This window comes from Triticum dicoccoides, chromosome 6A, assembly GCF_002162155.2.
Source record: "Triticum dicoccoides isolate Atlit2015 ecotype Zavitan chromosome 6A, WEW_v2.0, whole genome shotgun sequence".
Taxonomy (NCBI): Eukaryota; Viridiplantae; Streptophyta; class Magnoliopsida; order Poales; family Poaceae; genus Triticum; species Triticum dicoccoides.
In genome coordinates this window covers 451,254,138-451,274,047 of record NC_041390.1, presented here as the reverse complement: position 1 = coordinate 451,274,047, position 19,910 = coordinate 451,254,138, and the positions used below count along the sequence as shown (strand labels likewise).

General features: G+C 46.2%; 1 protein-coding gene across 2 annotated transcripts; it reads left to right on the top strand.

Moving 5' to 3' along the window:
- Nucleotides 1–299: 299 nt before the first annotated feature.
- LOC119317210 (ACT domain-containing protein ACR3-like) lies at nucleotides 300–3,321 on the top strand. Of its 2 annotated transcripts, none has more exons than XM_037591638.1 (8): nucleotides 300–730; nucleotides 856–947; nucleotides 1,105–1,198; nucleotides 1,297–1,342; nucleotides 1,480–1,594; nucleotides 1,711–1,778; nucleotides 1,937–2,677; nucleotides 2,765–3,321. In XM_037591638.1, the coding sequence occupies exons 3-8, from the start codon at nucleotides 1,140–1,142 to the stop codon at nucleotides 3,089–3,091; spliced, it is 1,356 nt and encodes a 451-aa protein (XP_037447535.1). In that variant the 5' UTR covers nucleotides 300–730; nucleotides 856–947; nucleotides 1,105–1,139; the 3' UTR covers nucleotides 3,092–3,321. The 2 variants fall into 2 exon arrangements, with proteins under 2 accessions (XP_037447535.1, XP_037447534.1); XM_037591637.1 differs by having other exon boundaries at nucleotides 1,099–1,198.
- The last annotated feature ends 16,589 nt before the right edge of the window (nucleotides 3,322–19,910 follow it).

The following is a 19,910-nucleotide window of genomic DNA, read 5'->3' as shown; positions in this document are numbered from 1 at the left end:
GTCTAACCTTGCGGATGACAAGCGGGAAGTTTTCATGCACGTGCTCTTGAGAACAAACACCCCGCAGCCACAGTCTTCGTTGTTGAATCCTTAGATCGATTTCAAGAATCTCACATCAAAGTTTGTCATTGTGTACGATGAGAAACCCACATCACCACTCCAAGGAAGGCAGGAATTTGCGCAGTAGCTCATTTTAATCCGTCCCAACAAACAAACCAAATGATCGGAGCTCAAAAGACAAACTCGAAAAAGAAGCAGAGCACCACCCTGCACATATCTACTAGTCGGAGTGGAGGCACCAAGATTCCCTCGGCCAGTGGCCACCACAGCAGCAGACAGAAGAAGGCTTTGTCCAATTGCCTGGCTAGTGGGGAAAGAAAGGCGTGGTCCCTATAGTGAACCTGACGTGTTCTTGATTCCTCACAGCTTATTCTAATGCGAGCAGCGGTGCAGCTCTAGCTAGTCAGATTCCAGCAATAATTTGGCTATGGCTCGCTTGTGGTTGCTGATTCTGCATCAAGCCATCAGGAGCACATAAAGTACCCATTTTCCACAGCCACTCGCCGTTCTGCTGAATTGTCCAGGCCACCATGAGGCGAAATAGTATCTTGCTTGTGTGCTTTAGTCTACGCCCCTACGATGGCCTCAAGGAAATATTGCCCGTCCATGGTTGTTGATTTCGTACACCATTGTTCCCTGGAAAAGGAAAGAACCAGCCCCGCGATTCCAGGTATTTCTTTCTTTATCCTCGCCTCCGTCTCTGAATTCAGGAGATTTCTAAGCAAGTATCTTCCGTTTCATGAGGTGGGTATCCTTGTTTCTGAAATTGATTCGAAACCTCCGATGACTTTTCAGGATACCAGCTTCGCTTTCGATCCAAGATATAAAAGAAAATTCAGCGAAAGCAGGAGCTGTGAAGCTACCCTGGCGGAAGAATCGGCTGAAAGGTCGGTCTATTCCATTTCCCCCAAAGTGATTACGTCTGCTTTATGCTCTTCTCCTTTGTTAATTTGGATCGAGGTCCTGCTCCCATGATTGGAGACCGCCATACATACATGGATCACACTGGTAACGTTTGCTCACAATTGATTCTTTCAGCGGCAGGGTGAAGGAAGGATCCACTCCACTGCCGGGGAAAGATGCGGCCTTACTTTGATCCCGAGTATGAGAACTTCAATCAGCGGATCAACCCTCCTCGGTCGGTCTCTAATTAAGCTTTTCATCATCCGGTTTGTATGTCATCACTTGCTAGAAATCCTGCTAATTTCTGCTCTTGACACGGTGTTAACTTTGCAGGGTCTGCATCGACAACAACACATGCCGCGACTGCACCCTGGTGAAGGTAAGGATCATCTGAATTCATCCTGTTCCGAGGCAAGAGACAGACAGACAAAATTTCACTCTGAGTGATCATTTCAAAATCCAAATTTGTGCACGCAACTCTATCTGCCTTATGATCAGTTAATTTCTCTGTTTCAGGTGGACAGCATGAACAAGAATGGCATTCTGCTGGAGGTGGTGCAGGTCCTGAGCGATCTTGACCTCACCATCCTGAAAGCGTACATCACCTCGGATGGCGGATGGTTCATGGATGGTAAGATGCCCTGTGCTATGCAATAGTAGTATTCAATTCCATATAGCATCATTACTCCAACTTAAATTGTCACACGGCCTTGCAATTGAGCTGTATATTGCGACAAAACGATGCAGTGTTCCATGTGCTGGATAAGCAAGGGCACAAGGTGACCGATGAGAAGACCATTCAGTACATAGAGAAGGTTTGCAAATTCCAATCACCATCCGTTTTAACTCTTAATAATTTGAGACATTCGATTGATTTCGGAATCTGTTAATTAGTTTTCCATGAAGAAGCTGAGATTATTACTCTGAAACTGAGTGGGAGCTGAATAGCTGAATTATTGTTGTTTGTTGACAGGCCTTAGGTCCGGGCAGCAACATACCGGGAGCGGCGAAGGGCAGCAATTCGCCTGGGAGATCAGTCGGGATGCACTCGATCGGCGACCACACCGCCATCGAGCTCAAGGGGCCCGACAGAACCGGCATTCTCTCCGAGATCTTTGCCGTCCTGGCGGAGCTCCAGTGCAACGTGATGGCGGCCGAGGTGTGGACGCACAGGACGAGGGTGGCCTGCGTGGTGTACGTCAACGACGTGTCCTCGGGGCAGGCGATCGAGGACGCGTGCCGCCTGGCCGGGATCGAGGAGCGGCTGCGGCACGTGCTCCGCGGGCACGGCGGCGGAGACGACGACGGCGGCGACGGCCGGGGAGCGCACACCAACTTCTCCGCCGGCTCCACCCACGTGGACCGCCGGCTGCACCAGCTGATGCACGCCGACATGGACTTGGGCGGCGACGGTGCGCCGCAGGGCCGTCCCGCGGCCGACGACGGCACGGCGGTGACCGTGGAGCACTGCGAGGAGAAGGACTACTCGGTGGTGAACGTGCGGTGCAGGGATCGGCCCAAGCTGCTGTTCGACATCGTCTGCACGCTGACGGACATGCAGTACGTCGTCTTCCATGCCGCCGTCGCCTCCGAGGGCATCTACGGCGTCCAGGAGCTGTACATTCGCCGCAAGGACGGGCGCACGCTGCTGAAGGACGAGGCGGAGAAGGTGACCAAGTGCCTCGAAGCGGCGATCTCCAGAAGAGTCTCCGAGGTGGGTGGCACAGCAACAGAACTCGCTTCAGTTCTCTGGTCGACGGCGTGCTGTTTCTGACTGATGCCGGCGCGGGTTACATTGCAGGGATTCACGCTTGAGCTCTGCGGCAGGGACAGGGTGGGGCTGCTGTCGGACGTGACGAGGGTGCTCCGGGAGCACGGCCTGACGGTGACGAGGGCCGACGTGACGACGGTGGGGGAGCAGGCCGTGAACGTCTTCTACGTGCGTGACGCGTCGGGGCAGCCGGTGGACATGAAGACCATCGAGGGCCTCCGGGGACAGGTCGGCCAGACCGTCATGCTCAACGTCAAGAAGGTGCCCGGTGACAAGGCGCCGGAGCGGGCTGCTGGCAGCATGGCCAAGACCAGCTTCTTCTCCTTCGGCGGCCTCTTCGCCAAACTCGGAGCATAATTTCCGTCGCTGATCCTTACCGTCGTGAAAATTGTTGTAAAATGGCCACAGCTAGAGTAGTCCGTATGGCAGCTCTTGGTGTACTTTTCTCTAACAAGTTTCCCCATTTCCTCGATTTTTTCGAGCATCCGATAATCTTTCGAAGAGAGAGATAAAGGATCCTTTCCCAAGAGGGAGGAGGTGCGATGGTGATGCCTATATTTTTCTCAACCCCGCGTATTTTTCTTCTATTTTTTGGCACTTTCTACCTTTTCTTATTTCCTCATGATTTTCTATGGAATATAAGGGCATCTGAGCATTTTTTTTATATTTAGGGGACATTTAGTAAGTTTTCACGGTCACGGTGGACCTTCTCACGGTTATTTTGACAACCTGCCATTTTTTTTGAGTAAGTATTATCGCTCAAATGTATTGTGTGATGTAGTTGACATGGATGTTGGCCATATTTTTCTTGGAAGACATTGGCAATTTGATGGGGATGCAACACAAGGCCAAGAAAAATATCTACTCTTCCATTTGGAACAAGAGAAGTGCAAGAGAAAAATCATTATTCAACCAAACAAAACTGATCGTCCCTCTAGGGGGCAGGGAAAAGTATGTTAACTATTTCCCACATCTCTTTTGAGTTTATGGAAGACTTGAGGAGGTAAATTTGTGTATTGGCTTATCGTGGAAGGAGAAGCAGACCCACATGTCGAAATTCTAGTAAATGCACATGTCTTATTAGAAGAATTTTAGAACATACTTCGAGAGCCGCAAGATGCCACCGATGAAAGAAATTCAGCGTAGAATTGACTTAACTTCATGAGCAAGCGCTTTCTAATCTTCCTCACTACTGAATGAGTACAAAAGAGCATGATGTATTGAAAGAAAAACTGAAGGATTTTGTTGCAAAAATGCACATTTGAGGAAATATTAGCCCATGTGTTATACCAGCCATGCTCACGCCAAAGAAAGATGGATTTTGGCACTTGTGTGTGCAAAGTAGAGCCATCAACAAGATCACCATAATGTATAGATTGCCTATTCCCCGCCTGGATGATGTGTTGAATCAACTTAGTGGGGCAAGAGTGTTCACCAAGGTAGATTTAAGAAGCAAATATCACCAAATTTGCATCAAACCTGGAGATGAACGAAAAACCACCCTCAAGACAAAGGAAGGGTTGTTTGAATGGATGATCAAGCCATTTGGACTCTCGAACGCATCAAGTACATTTATGCACCTGATGAATCAAGTTCTTTGACCCTTCTTAGCCCACTTTATTATGGTTTATTTTGATGACATCTTGATCCGCGGCAAAGATGAGGACGAACCCTTTGATCACATTTGTAGGTGTTGTGCGTTCTACGAAAAATGATCTCTACATCAACTTGAAGAAATGTATTTTCCTGCAGACGCAACTTATTTTTCTAGGACTAACACACACGGGTATTCATGTTGATGATTCTAAGGTTGAAACAATCAGAGAATGGTCAACTCCGAAGACCATTTCTGGGGAAAGAAGTTTTCATGGCCATGCAACTTTCTGTATGAGATTTGTGAAGAATTTCAACACTATCATGACACCAATCCCCAAGTGTTTGAAGAAAGAAAGGTCCCAATGGACATAAGTGGTTGAAACCAATTTCAATGGGATCAAGCCAAAATTATCACAAGCACCTGTCTTGGTGCTACCCGATTTCAACAAGACTATTGAGTCGGTGTGTGGTCCAAATGGAGTAGGCATTGAAGTTGTTCTATATTAAAAAACATTGTTTTCCTAAATGAGAAGTTAAGTGAAGTTAGCAGAAGTGGAGTATCTACCAGCAAGAAATGTATACAGTTTTTCTGGCTTTAAACCTTTGGAAATCTATTTGCTACCTAAAGAGCTCATCATTTATACTGACCATCAATTCTTGAAGCATTTTAGAAATCATGTTGATCGCATGCTAGCAGGATGGGCAACATAAAGAGGTTTAACTATCTCATTGTGCGTAAATCTTGAGCAACCAATCAAGTAGCAGACGCTTTTAGTCGTCATGCATGTCTCTTGGCTTCTTCAAAAGTGATTGTTTGTGCACCTCAAGAAGTTCTCTAAGTGACAAGCTAATTAGTTAGCTCCATTCAAATGATCTTAGTGGTCATGTTAAACGAAACAAGACTATTGCTACTTGGAGGCGCATTATTATTGGCCACAACTAAATAGAAATGATAGAATATTTGTTCAACGATATGTCAAATTTGCAAAAGGCAGGTCCATAACAAAGGGGTTATACACGCCTTTACTTATTCCTATTGCCCAATGGAAGGATATCTCTATGAATTTCGTGTTGGATTTGCAAAGAACACGACAAGTTAGTGATGTTGTGTTTATTGTCTGAAAGTGCAACTATCCCTAGGTGGTTTTGGTAATTCCTAACGACATATAGCTCATTGAGCTAACATTATTCCAAGATTAATATTTCAGGAAAAGCTCAATGAATGGCATGGCATGGATGAGGAAAGTGGATCCCTCAAAATTCTAAGGACAAAACGTTTGGCTCAAGCTTGAAGCTCAAGACTCTATATTTTATATTTTAGTGATCCAAGATCACATTGAGTCTATAGGAAAAACCAATACTATCATGGAGCGATGAGGTGTTGCTTAATGGCTTGCTTGCTCAAAGTGCTTAGTGATATGCTCCAAAAACCCTCAACTACCTACCCACATCCACATATGACCTAAACCAAAAGTCAAACTCGGCCCCACCGATTCTTTCTATCCGGCGCCACCGAGTTTCAAATGTCATAGCCACTGCCACAAACCCTAGGCAAATCGGTCTCACCGAGATGGGATTGTAATCTCTCTGTTTCCCTTCATAACATTTCGGTCTTACCGAGATGAGCGATCGGTCCCAGCGAGATTGCAATGTAAACTCTCTGTTTCCCTTTTGTAACATTACGGTCTCACCGAGATGAGCGAATCGGTCCCACCGAGTTTACCTGACCAACCCTCTGGTTAGCTTATTACCAAAATCGGTCCTACCGAGTTTGTGTAATCGGTCACACCGAGATTACGTTATGCCCTAACCCTAACCATATCGGTCCTACCGAGTTGCATCTCAGTCCCACCGAAAATCCTAACGGTCACTAGGTTTGCTGAATCGGTCCGACCGAGTTTAACCATTCGGTCCCACCGAGTTTGGCAAATTGTGTGTAACGGTTAGATTTTGTGTGGAGGCTATATATACCCCTCCACCCACTCTTCATTCGTGGAGAGAGCCATCAGAACATACCTACACTTCCAATACACATTTTTTGAGAGAGAACCACCTACACTTGTGTTGAGGTCAAGATATTCCATTCCAACCATATGAATCTTGATCTCTAGCCTTCCCCAAGTTGCTTTCCACTCAAATCTTCTTTCCACCAAATCCAAATCCTGTGAGAGAGAGTTGAGTGTTGGGGAGACTATCATTTGAAGCACAAGAGCAAGGAGTTCATCATCAACACACCATTTGTTACTTCTTGGAGAGTGGTGTCTCCTAGATTGGCTAGGTGTCACTTGGGAGCCTCCGACAAGATTTGGAGTTGAACCAAGGAGTTTGTAAGGGCAAGGAGATCGCCTACTTCATGAAGATCTACCGCTAGTGAGGCAAGTCCTTCGTGGGCGACGGCCGTGATGGAATAGACAAGGTTGCTTCTTCGTGGACCCTTCGTGGGTCCGTGGACTCGCGCAACCGTTACCCTCCGTGGGTTGAAGTCTCCATCAACGTGGATGTACGATAGCACCACCTATCGGAACCACGACAAAAACATTCGTGTCTCCAATTGCGTTTGAATCCTCCAAACCCTTCCCTTTACATTCTTGCAAGTTGCATGTTTTACTTTCCGCTGCTCATATACTCTTTTGCATGCTTGCTTGAATTGTGTGGAGATTGCTTGACTTGTGCTAAGATAGCTAAAATCTGCGAAGAACTAAAATTGGGAAAAGGCTAGATTTTTATTTGGTCAAGTAGTCTAATCACCCCCCCCCCTCTAGACATACTTTCGATCCTACAAGTGGTATCAGAGTTTTGGTCTCCATTTGCTTTGATTTCCATAGCTTTTGGTGATCATAGCCTTGGTTTCACAACCTAGGAGAGTATGGCGTCCAGCGAGGGAAATTATCACCGTAGAGGTCCTTACTTTGATGGCACTAATTTTGCTAGTTGGAAGCATAAGATGAAAATGCATATTCTTGGACATAACCCCGCCGTTTGGGATATTGTGTGTATTGGCCTGCAAGGTGAATTCTTTGATGGGAAAGAACCTAACCGTGAAGCCACCGCGGAAGAGTTGAAAATGCTGCAATACAACGCTCAAGCTTGTGATATCCTCTTCAACGGATTGTGCCCCGAAGAATTCAACAAAATCAGCCGTCTTGAGAATGCAAAGGAGATTTGGGATACTTTGATTGATATGCATGAAGGTACCGACTCCGTCAAGGAATCCAAATTGGATGTGCTTCAAAGTCAACTTGACAAGTTTAAAATGAAGGATGGTGAAGGTGTCGCTGAAATGTACTCTGGGCTTGCTCTTATCACAAATGAGATTGCCGGCTTAGGGAGTGAAGAGATGACCGATAGATTCATCATCAAGAAGATCCTAAGAGCCTTAGATGGAAAATATGATACCGTGTGGACATTGATCCAAATGATGCCCAATTACAAAGATCTCAAGCCAACGGAAGTCATCGGGAGAATTGTTGCTCATGAGATGTCACTCAAGGATAAAGAGGAACTACACAACAAATCAAGTGGTGATTACAAAGCCTCATGTGAAGCCCCCACATCATCGAGTGAGAAACAAACCTTCAATGAAGAATTGAGCTTAATGGTGAAGAACTTCAACAAGTTCTACAAGAGTAGAAGCAAAGAGAGAAGCTCCAAGTCAAGGTCCTACAATGACAAAAGATCTTCTAGTCGAGAGCGAAATTGCTACAATTGTGGAAGACCCGAACACTATTCCAATGAGTGTACGGCCCCCTACAAGAGAAGAGAAGATTCTCCCAAGAGAAGAAGTAGAAGAGAAGAATCACCATCTAGAGAAAAAAGGAGTAGAGATGATCGTTATGAACGAAGACCCTCACGGAGAAGTGAGGATTCGTAAAGAAAGGACAAGTCATCAAGGAGCTACACAAAACGAAGACATCAAGCTCATGTTGGTGAATGGGTATCCGGCTCCGACTTCGACAACCACTCCGAGAGAAGCTATCACTCCGACTCCGAATATACTCAAGATGAAGGTGTTGCCGGTCTAGTACTTGTGACAACCAACTCCTATGACATATTTGACTCACCAAATGAAGGAGTTGGAACATGCTTCATGGCTAAAGGCCCAAAGGTATCACACCCCGAGTATGTTGATTTCAATAGTGATGAAGATGACTTGTTAGGTGATGATGATTTACTTGTTGACAACTCTAGTGATGAATACTATGATGAAACATCAATTAATCATGCTAATCAAGATAAAACAAATGACAATGATAAGGAGAAGATTGAGTCTCTAACTAAAGAACTAAACACTCTTAAGTTAGCTCTGTTGGAAATATGCCCTAGAGGCAATAATAAAAGCATTATTATTATATTTCCTTGTTCATGATAATTGTCTTTATTCATGCTATAATTGTGTTATCCGGAAATCGTAATACATGTGTGAATAACAGACACCAACATGTCCCTAGTAAGCCTCTAGTTGACTAGCTCGTTGATCAACAGATAGTCATGGTTTCCTGACTATGGACATTGGATGTCATTGATAACGAGATCACATCATTAGGAGAATGATGTGATGGACAAGACCCAATCCTAAACATAGCACAAGATCGTATAGTTCGTTTGCTAGAGTTTTCCAATGTCAAAGTATCTTTTCCTTAGACCATGAGATCGTGTAACTCCCGGATACCGTAGGAGTGCTTTGGGTATGCCAAACGTCACAACGTAACTGGGTGACTATAAAGGTAGACTACGGGTATCTCCGAAAGTGTCTGTTGGGTTGACATGGATCAAGACTGGGATTTGTCACTCCGTATGACGGAGAGGTATCACTGGGCCCACTCGGTAATGCATCATCATAATGAGCTCAAGGTGACCAAGTGTCTGGTCACGGATCATGCATTACGGTACGAGTAAAGTGACTTGCCGGTAACGAGATTGAACGAGGTATTAGGATACCGACGATCGAATCTCGGGCAAGTAACATATCGATTGACAAAGGGAATTGCGTACGGGGTTGATTGAATCCTCGACATCGTGGTTCATCCGATGAAATCATCGTGGAGCATGTGGGAGCCAACATGGGTATCCAGATCCCGCTGTTGGTTATTGACCGGAGAGTCGTCTCGGTCATGTCTGCTTGTCTCCCGAACCCGTAGGGTCTACACACTTAAGGTTCGGTGACGCTAGGGTTGTGAAGATATGTATATGCAGAAACCCGAATGTTGTTCGGAGTCCCGGATGAGATCCCGGACGTCACGAGGAGTTCCGGAATGGTCCGGAGGTAAAGAATTATATATAGGAAGTGTTGTTTCGGGCATCGGGACAAGTTTCGGGGTTATCGGTATTGTACCGGGACCACCGGAAGGGTCCCGGGGGTCCACCGGGTGGGGCCACCTATCCCGGAGGGCCCCATGGGCTGAAATAGGATGGAACCCAGCCCATAGCGAGCTGGGGCGCCAGCCCCTATAGGCCCATGCGCCTAGGGTTCCACCATGGAAGAGTCCATGTGGTGGAAGGCACCCCTAGGTGCCTTGGGGGGGAGGGAATCCTCCCCTTGGCCGCCGCCCCCCCCTAGTAGATCTCATCTACTAGGGCCGGCGCCCCCCCCCCCCATGGCACCCCTATATATAGTGGGGGGGAGAGGAGGGATTTCAACCAGCCCCTGGCGCCTCCCTCTCTCCCCGTTACGTCTCTCCCTCGTAGTATAGGCGAAGCCCTGCTACTATGACGCCCTGCATCCACCACCACGCCGTCGTGCTGCTGGATCTTCATCAACCTCTTCTTCCCTTGCTGGATCAAGAAGGAGGAGACGTCTCCCGTCCCGTACGTGTGTTGAACGCGGAGGTGCCGTCCGTTCGGCGCTTGGTCATCGGTGATTTGGATCACGTCGTGTTCGACTACATCATCATCGTTCTTTGAACGCTTCCGTGCGCGATCTACAAAGGTATGTAGATGCATCCAATGACTCGTTGCTAGATGAACTCCTAGATGATCTTAGTGAAACGAGTAGGAAATTTTTTGTTTTCTGCAACGTTCCCCAACAGTGGCATCATGAGCTAGGTCTATGCGTAGTTCTTCTTGCGCGAGTAGAACACAATTTGTTGTGGGCGTAGATTTGTCAACTTTCTTGCCGTTACTAGTCTTTTCTTGCTTCAGCGGTATTGTGGGATGAAGCGGCCCGGACCAACCTTACACGTACGCTTACGTGAGACCGGTTCCACCGACAAACATGCACTAGTTGCATAAGGTGGCTGGCGGGTGTCTGTCTCTCCCACTTTAGTTGGAGCGGATTCGATGAACAGGGTCCTTATGAAGGGTAAATAGAAGTTGAAAAATCACGTTGTGGCTTTAACGTAGGTAAGAAGACGTTCTTGCTAGAACCCTAATTCAGCCACGTAAAACTTGCAACAACAATTAGAGGACGTCTAACTTGTTTTTGCAGCAAGTGGTTTGTGATATGATATGGCCAAAGTTGTGATGAATGATGAATGATCTATATGTGATGTATGAGATGTTCATGCTATTGTAATAGGAATCACGACTTGCATGTCGATGAGTATGACAACCGGCAGGAGCCATAGGAGTTGTCTTTATTCTTTTATATGACCTGCGTGTCATTGAGAGACGCCATGTAAATTACTTTACTTTATTGCTAAACGCGTTAGCCATAGTAGTAGAAGTAATAGTTGGCGAGCAACTTCATGGAGACACAATGATGAAGATCATGATGATGGAGATCATGGTGTCAAGCCGGTGACAAGATGATCATGGAGCCCCAAGATGGAGATCAAAGGAGCTATGTGATATTGGCCATATCATGTCACGTTTATTATTTGATTGCATGTGATGTTTATCATGTTTTTGCATCTTGTTTACTTAGAACGACGGTAGTAAATAAGATGATCCCTCATAACAATTTCAAGAAGTGTTCTCCCCTAACTGTGCACCGTTGCTACAGTTCGTCGTTTCTAAGCACGCCGTGATGATCGGGTGTGATGGATCCTTACGTTCACATACAACGGGTGTAAGACAGTTTTACACATGCAAAACACTTAGGGTTAACTTGACGAGCCTAGCATGTGTATAGACATGGCCTCGGAACACAGAAGACCGAAAGGTCGAGCATGAGTCGTATAGAAGATACGATCAACATGAAGATGTTCACCGATGTTGACTAGTCCGTCTCACGTGATGATCGGACACGGTCTAGTTAACTCGGATCATGTAATACTTAGATGACTAGAGGGATGTCTAATCTAAGTGGGAGTTCATTATTAATTTGATTAGATGAACTTAATTATCATGAACTTAGTCTAAAATCTTTGCAATATGTCTTGTAGATCAAATGGCCAACGTAGTCCTCAACTTCAACGTGTTCCTAGAGAAAACCAAGCTGAAAGACGATGGCAGCAACTATACGGACTGGGTCCGGAACCTGAGGATTATCCTCATAGCTGCCAAGAAAGATTATGTCCTACAAGCACCGCTAGGTGATCCACCCGTCCCACAGAACCAAGACGTTATGAACGCTTGGCAGACACGTGTTGACGACTACTCCCTCGTTCAGTGCGGCATGCTTTACAGCTTAGAGCCGGGGCTCCAAAAGCGTTTTGAGAGACATGGAGCATATGAGATGTTCGAAGAGCTGAAAATGGTTTTTCAAGCTCATGCCCGGATCGAGAGATATGAAGTCTCCGATAAGTTCTTCAGCTGTAAGATGGAGGAAAATAGTTCTGTCAGTGAGCACATACTCACTATGTCTGGGTTACATAACCGCTTGTCTCAGCTGGGAGTTAATCTCCCAGATGATGTGGTCATTGACAGAATCCTCCAGTCGCTTCCACCAAGCTACAAGAGCTTTGTGATGAACTTCAACATGCAGGGGATGCAAAAGACCATTCCTGAGTTGTTCTCAATGCTGAAATCATCGGAGGTAGAAGTCAAGAAGGAACATCAAGTGTTGATGGTCAATAAAACCACTAAGTTCAAGAAAGGCAAGGGTAAAAAGAACTTCAAGAAGGACGGCAAGGAGGTTGCCGCGCCCGGCAAGCAAGCTGCCGGGAAGAAGCCAAAGAATGGACCCAAGCCTGAGACGGAGTGCTTTTATTGCAAAGGGAAGGGTCACTGGAAACGGAACTGCCCCAAATACTTAGCGGACAAGAAGGCCAGCAACACCAAAGGTATATTTGATATACATGTAATTGATGTGTACCTTACCAGTACTCGTAGTGACTCCTGGGTATTTGATACCGGTGCCGTTGCTCATATTTGTAACTCACAGCAGGAGCTGCGGAATAAACGGAGGCTGGCAAAGGACGAGGTGACGATGCGCGTCGGGAATGGTTCCAAGGTCGATGTGATCGCCGTCGGCACGCTGCCTCTACATTTACCTACGGGATTAGTTTTAAACCTCAATAACTGTTATTTAGTGCCAGCTTTGAGCATGAACATTGTATCGGGATCTCGTTTAATTCGAGATGGCTACTCATTTAAATCTGAGAATAATGGTTGTTCCATTTATATGAGAGATATGTTTTATGGTCATGCTCCTATGGTGAATGGTTTATTCTTAATGAATCTCGAGCGTATTGCTACACATATTCATAATGTGAGTACCAAAAGATGTAAAGTTGATAATGATAGTACCACATACTTGTGGCACTGCCGCCTTGGTCACATAGGTGTCAAACGCATGAAGAAGCTCCATATAGATGGACTTTTGGAGTCTCTTGATTATGAATCATTTGACACATGCGAACCATGCCTTATGGGTAAAATGACCAAGACTCCGTTCTCAGGAACAATGGAGCGAGCAACCAACTTATTGGAAATCATACATACTGATGTGTGCGGTCCAATGAGTGTTGAGGCTCGCGGTGGCTATCGTTATGTTCTCACCCTCACTGATGACTTGAGTAGATATGGGTATGTCTACTTAATGAAACACAAGTCTGAAACCTTTGAAAAGTTCAAGGAATTTCAGAGTGAGGTTGAGAATCAACGTGACAGGAAAATCAAGTTTCTACGATCAGATCGTGGAGGAGAATACTTGAGTCACGAATTTGGCACACACTTAAGAAAATGTGGAATAGTTTCACAACTCACGCCGCCTGGAACACCTCAGCGTAACGGTGTGTTCGAATGTCGTAATCGCACTCTATTAGATATGGTGCGGTCTATGATGTCTCTTACTGATTTACCGCTATCTTTTTGGGGCTATGCTTTAGAGACTGCCGCATTCACTTTAAATAGGGCTCCGTCGAAATCCGTTGAGACGACACCGTTTGAATTATGGTTTGGTAAGAAACCTAAGTTGTCGTTTCTGAAAGTTTGGGGATGCGATGCTTATGTCAAGAAACTTCAACCTGAAAAGCTCGAACCCAAGTCGGAAAAATGCGTCTTCATAGGATACCCAAAAGAAACTGTTGGGTACACCTTCTACCTCAGATCCGAAGGCAAGATCTTTGTTGCCAAGAATGGGTCCTTTCTAGAGAAAGAGTTTCTCTCGAAAGAAGTAAGTGGGAGGAAAGTAGAGCTTGATGAAGTATTACCTCTTGAACCGGAAAATGGCGCAACTCAAGAAAATGTTCCTGAGGTGCCTGCACCGACTAGAGAGGAAGTTAATGATAATGATCAAGATACTTCTGATCAAGCTCCTACTGAAATTCGAAGGTCCACAAGGACACGTTCCGCACCAGAGTGGTACGGCAACCCTGTCTTGGAAATCATGTTGTTAGACAACGGTGAACCTTCGAACTATGAAGAAGCGATGGCGGGCCCGGATTCCGACAAATGGCTAGAAGCCATGAAATCCGAGATAGGATCCATGTATGAAAACGAAGTATGGACTTTGACTGACTTGCCCGTTGAACGGCGAGCCATAGAAAATAAATGGATCTTTAAGAAGAAGACAGACGCGGATGGTAATGTGACCATCTATAAAGCTCGGCTTGTCGCTAAGGGTTATCGACAAGTTCAAGGGGTTGACTACGATGAGACTTTCTCACCGGTAGCAAAGCTGAAGTCCGTCCGAATCATGTTAGCGATTGACGCATTCTATGATTATGAAATATGGCAAATGGACGTCAAAACGGCATTCCTTAATGGTTTCCTTAAGGAAGAATTGTATATGATGCAGCCGGAAGGTTTTGTTGATCCTAAGAATGCTGACAAGGTATGCAAGCTCCAACGTTCGATTTATGGGCTGGTGCAAGCATCTCGGAGTTGGAACATTCGCTTTGATGAGATGATCAAAGCGTTTGGGTTTACACAGACTTATGGAGAAGCCTGCGTTTACAAGAAAGTGAGTGGGAGCTCTGTAGCATTTCTCATATTATATGTAGATGACATACTTTTGATGGGAAATGATATAGAACTCTTGGACAGCATCAAGGCCTACTTGAATAAGAGTTTTTCAATGAAGGACCTTGGAGAAGCTGCTTATATATTAGGCATCAAAATCTATAGAGATAGATCGAGACGCCTCATAGGTCTTTCACAAAGCACATACCTTGATAAGATATTGAAGAAGTTCAATATGGATCATTCTAAGAAGGGGTTCTTACCTGTGTTACAAGGTGTGAAATTGAGCTCAGCTCAATGTCCGACCACGGCAGAAGAAATAGAAGAGATGAGTGTCATCCCCTATGCCTCAGCCATAGGTTCTATTATGTATGCCATGCTGTGTACCAGACCTGATGTAAACCTTGCCGTAAGTTTGGTAGGAAGGTACCAAAGTAATCCCGGCAAGGAACACTGGACAGCGGTCAAGAATATCCTGAAGTACCTGAAAAGGACTAAGGAAATGTTTCTCGTTTATGGAGGTGACGAAGAGCTCGTCGTAAAGGGTTACGTCGACGCTAGCTTCGACACAGATCTGGATGACTCTAAGTCACAAACCGGATACGTGTATATTTTGAATGGTGGGGCAATAAGCTGGTGCAGTTGCAAGCAAAGTGTCGTGGCGGGATCTACATGTGAAGCGGAGTACATGGCAGCCTCGGAGGCAACACATGAAGCAATATGGGTGAAGGAGTTCATCACCGACCTAGGAGTCATACCCAATGCGTCGGGGCCGATCAAGCTCTTCTGTGACAACACTGGAGCTATTGCACTTGCCAAGGAGCCCAGGTTTCACAAGAAGACAAGGCACATCAAGCGTCGCTTCAACTCCATTCGTGAAAATGTTCAAGATGGAGACATAGAGATTTGTAAAGTACATACGGACCTGAATATAGCAGATCCGTTGACTAAACCTCTCCCTAGAGCAAAACATGATCAACACCAGAATTCTATGGGTGTTCGATTCATCACAATGTAACTAGATTATTGACTCTAGTGCAAGTGGGAGACTGTTGGAAATATGCCCTAGAGGCAATAATAAAAGCATTATTATTATATTTCCTTGTTCATGATAATTGTATTTATTCATGCTATAATTGTGTTATCCGGAAATCGTAATACATGTGTGAATAACAGACACCGACATGTCCCTAGTGAGCCTCTAGTTGACTAGCTCGTTGATCAACAGATAGTCATGGTTTCCTGACTATGGACACTGGATGTCATTGATAACGAGATCACATCATTGAGAGAATGATGTGATGGACAAGACCCAATCCTAAACATAGCACAAGATCGTATAGTTCGTTTGCTAGAGTTTTCCAATGTCAAGTATCTTTTCCTTAGACCATGAGATCGTGTAACTCCCGGATACCATAGGAGTGCTTTGGGTATGCCAAACGTCACAACGTAACTGGGTGATATAAAGGTAGACTACGGGTATCTCCGAAAGTGTCTGTTGGGTGACATGGATCAAGACTGGGATTTGTCACTCCGTATGACGGAGAGGTATCACTGGGCCCACTCGGTAATGCATCATCATAATGAGCTCAGAGTGACCAAGTGTCTGGTCACGGGATCATGCATTACGGTACGAGTAAAGTGACTTGCCGGTAACGAGATTGAACGAGGTATTGGGATACCGACGATCGAATCTCGGGCAAGTAACATATCGATAGACAAAGGGAATAGCGTACGGGGTTGATAGAATCCTCGACATCATGGTTCATCCGATGAGATCATCGTGGAGCATGTGGGAGCCAACATGGGTATCCAGATCCCGCTGTTGGTTATTGACCAGAGAGTCGTCTCGGTCATGTCTGCTTGTCTCCCGAACCCGTAGGGTCTACACACTTAAGGTTCGGTTACGCTAGGGTTGTAGGGATATGTATATGCAGTAACCCGAATGTTGTTCGGAGTCCCGTATGAGATCCCGGACGTCACGAGGAGTTCCGGAATGGTCCGGAGGTAAAGATTTATATATGGGAAGTCCTGTTTCGGGCATCGGGACAAGTTTCGGGGTTATCGGTATTGTACCGGGACCACCGGAGGGGTCCCGGGGGCCCACCGGGTGGGGCCACCCATCCCCGGGGGCCACATGGGCTGTAGGGGGTGCGCCTTGGCCTGCTTGGGCCAAGGGCACCAGCCCCACAAGGCCCATGCGCCTAGGGTTTCCAAGGGGGAGGAGTCCTACTAGTGGACACAAGGACACGTTCCGCACCAGAGTGGTACGGCAACCCTGTCTTGGAAATCATGTTGTTAGACAACGGTGAACCTTCGAACTATGAAGAAGCGATGGCGGGCCCGGATTCCGACAAATGGCTAGAAGCCATGAAATCCGAGATAGGATCCATGTATGAAAACGAAGTATGGACTTTGACTGACTTGCCCGTTGAACGGCGAGCCATAGAAAATAAATGGATCTTTAAGAAGAAGACAGACGCGGATGGTAATGTGACCATCTATAAAGCTCGGCTTGTCGCTAAGGGTTATCGACAAGTTCAAGGGGTTGACTACGATGAGACTTTCTCACCGGTAGCGAAGCTGAAGTCCGTCCGAATCATGTTAGCAATTGCCGCATTCTATGATTACGAAATATGGCAAATGGACGTCAAAACGGCATTCCTTAATGGTTTCCTTAAGGAAGAATTGTATATGATGCAGCCGGAAGGTTTTGTCGATCCTAAGAATGCTGACAAAGTGTGCAAGCTCCAACGCTCGATTTATGGGCTGGTGCAAGCATCTCGGAGTTGGAACATTCGCTTTGATGAGATGATCAAAGCATTTGGATTTACACATACTTATGGAGAAGCCTGCGTTTACAAGAAAGTGAGTGGGAGCTCTGTAGCATTTCTCATATTATATGTAGATGACATACTTTTGATGGGAAATGATATAGAACTCTTGGACAGCATCAAGGCCTACTTGAATAAAAGTTTTTCAATGAAGGACCTTGGAGAAGCTGCTTATATATTAGGCATCAAAATCTATAGAGATAGATCAAGACGCCTCATAGGTCTTTCACAAAGCACATACCTTGATAAGATATTGAAGAAGTTCAATATGGATCAATCCAAGAAGGGGTTCTTGCCTGTGTTGCAAGGTATGAAATTGAGCTCAGCTCAATGTCCGACCACGGCAGAAGATATAGAAGAGATGAGCGTCATCCCCTATGCCTCAGCCATAGGTTCTATTATGTATGCCATGCTGTGTACCAGACCTAATGTAAACCTTGTCGTAAGTTTGGTAGGAAGGTACCAAAGTAATCCCGGCAAGGAACACTGGACAGCGGTCAAGAATATCCTGAAGTACCTGAAAAGGACTAAGGAAATGTTTCTCGTTTATGGAGGTGACGAAGAGCTCGTCGTAAAGGGTTACGTCGACGCTAGCTTCGACACAGATCTGGATGACTCTAAGTCACAAACCGGATACGTGTATATTTTGAATGGTGGGGCAGTAAGCTGGTGCAGTTGCAAGCAAAGCGTCGTGGCGGGATCTACATGTGAAGCGGAGTACATGGCAGCCTCGGAGGCAGCACATGAAGCAATATGGGTGAAGGAGTTCATCACCGACCTAGGAGTCATACCCAATGCGTCGGGGCTGATCAAGCTCTTCTGTGACAACACTGGAGCCATCGCTCTTGCCAAGGAGCCCAAGTTTCACAAGAAGACAAGGCACATCAAGCGTCGCTTCAACTCCATTCGTGAAAATGTTCAAGATGGAGACATAGAGATTTGTAAAGTGCACACGGACCTGAATGTAGCAGATCCGTTGACTAAACCTCTCCCTAGAGCAAAACATGATCAACACCAGAATTCCATGGGTGTTCGATTCATCACAATGTAACTAGATTATTGACTCTAGTGCAAGTGGGAGACTGTTGGAAATATGCCCTAGAGGCAATAATAAAAGCATTATTATTATATTTCCTTGTTCATGATAATTGTCTTTATTCATGCTATAATTGTGTTATCCGGAAATCGTAATACATGTGTGAATAACAGACACCAACATGTCCCTAGTAAGCCTCTGGTTGACTAGCTCGTTGATCAACAGATAGTCATGGTTTCCTGACTATGGACATTGGATGTCATTGATAACGAGATCACATCATTAGGAGAATGATGTGATGGACAAGACCCAATCCTAAACATAGCACAAGATCGTATAGTTCGTTTGCTAGAGTTTTCCAATGTCAAAGTATCTTTTCCTTAGACCATGAGATCATGTAACTCCCGGATACCGTAGGAGTGCTTTGGGTATGCCAAACGTCACAACGTAACTGGGTGACTATAAAGGTAGACTACGGGTATCTCCGAAAGTGTCTGTTGGGTTGACATGGATCAAGACTGGGATTTGTCACTCCGTATGACGGAGAGGTATCACTGGGCCCACTCGGTAATGCATCATCATAATGAGCTCAAGGTGACCAAGTGTCTGGTCACGGGATCATGCATTATGGTACGAGTAAAGTGACTTGCCGGTAACGAGATTGAACGAGGTATTGGGATACCGACGATCGAATCTCGGGCAAGTAACATATCGATTGACAAAGGGAATTGCGTACGGGGTTGATTGAATCCTCGACATCGTGGTTCATCCGATGAAATCATCGTGGAGCATGTGGGAGCCAACATGGGTATCCAGATCCCGCTGTTGGTTATTGACCGGAGAGTCGTCTCGGTCATGTCTGCTTGTCTCCCGAACCCGTAGGGTCTACACACTTAAGGTTCGGTGACGCTAGGGTTGTGAAGATATGTATATGCAGAAACCCGAATGTTGTTCGGAGTCCCGGATGAGATCCCGGACGTCACGAGGAGTTCCGAAATGGTCCGGAGGTAAAGAATTATATATAGGAAGTGCTGTTTCGGGCATCGGGACAAGTTTCGGGGTTATCGGTATTGTACCGGGACCACCGGAAGGGTCCCGGGGGTCCGCCGGGTGGGGCCACCTATCCCGGAGGGCCCCATGGGCTGAAATAGGATGGAACCCAGCCCATAGTGGGCTGGGGCGCCAGCCCCTATAGGCCCATGCGCCTAGGGTTCCACCATGGAAGAGTCCATGTGGTGGAAGGCACCCCTAGGTGCCTTGGGGGGGAGGGAATCCTCCCCTTGGCCGCCGCCCCCCCTAGTAGATCTCATCTACTAGGGCCGGCGCCCCCCCCCATGGCACCCCTATATATAGTGGGGGGGAGAGGAGGGATTTCAACCAGCCCCTGGCGCCTCCCTCTCTCCCCGTTACGTCTCTCCCTCGTAGT

Excerpts from the sequence above, each read along its gene's own strand:
- LOC119317210 (XM_037591638.1), top strand. The coding sequence starts at position 1,140 with ATGCGGCCTTACTTTGATCCCGAGTATGAGAACTTCAATCAGCGGATC. Across the intron at positions 1,343-1,479 it reads GCGACTGCACCCTGGTGAAG|GTGGACAGCATGAACAAGAA; the intron begins GTAAGGATCATC and ends TCTCTGTTTCAG. Across the intron at positions 2,678-2,764 it reads TCTCCAGAAGAGTCTCCGAG|GGATTCACGCTTGAGCTCTG; the intron begins GTGGGTGGCACA and ends GTTACATTGCAG.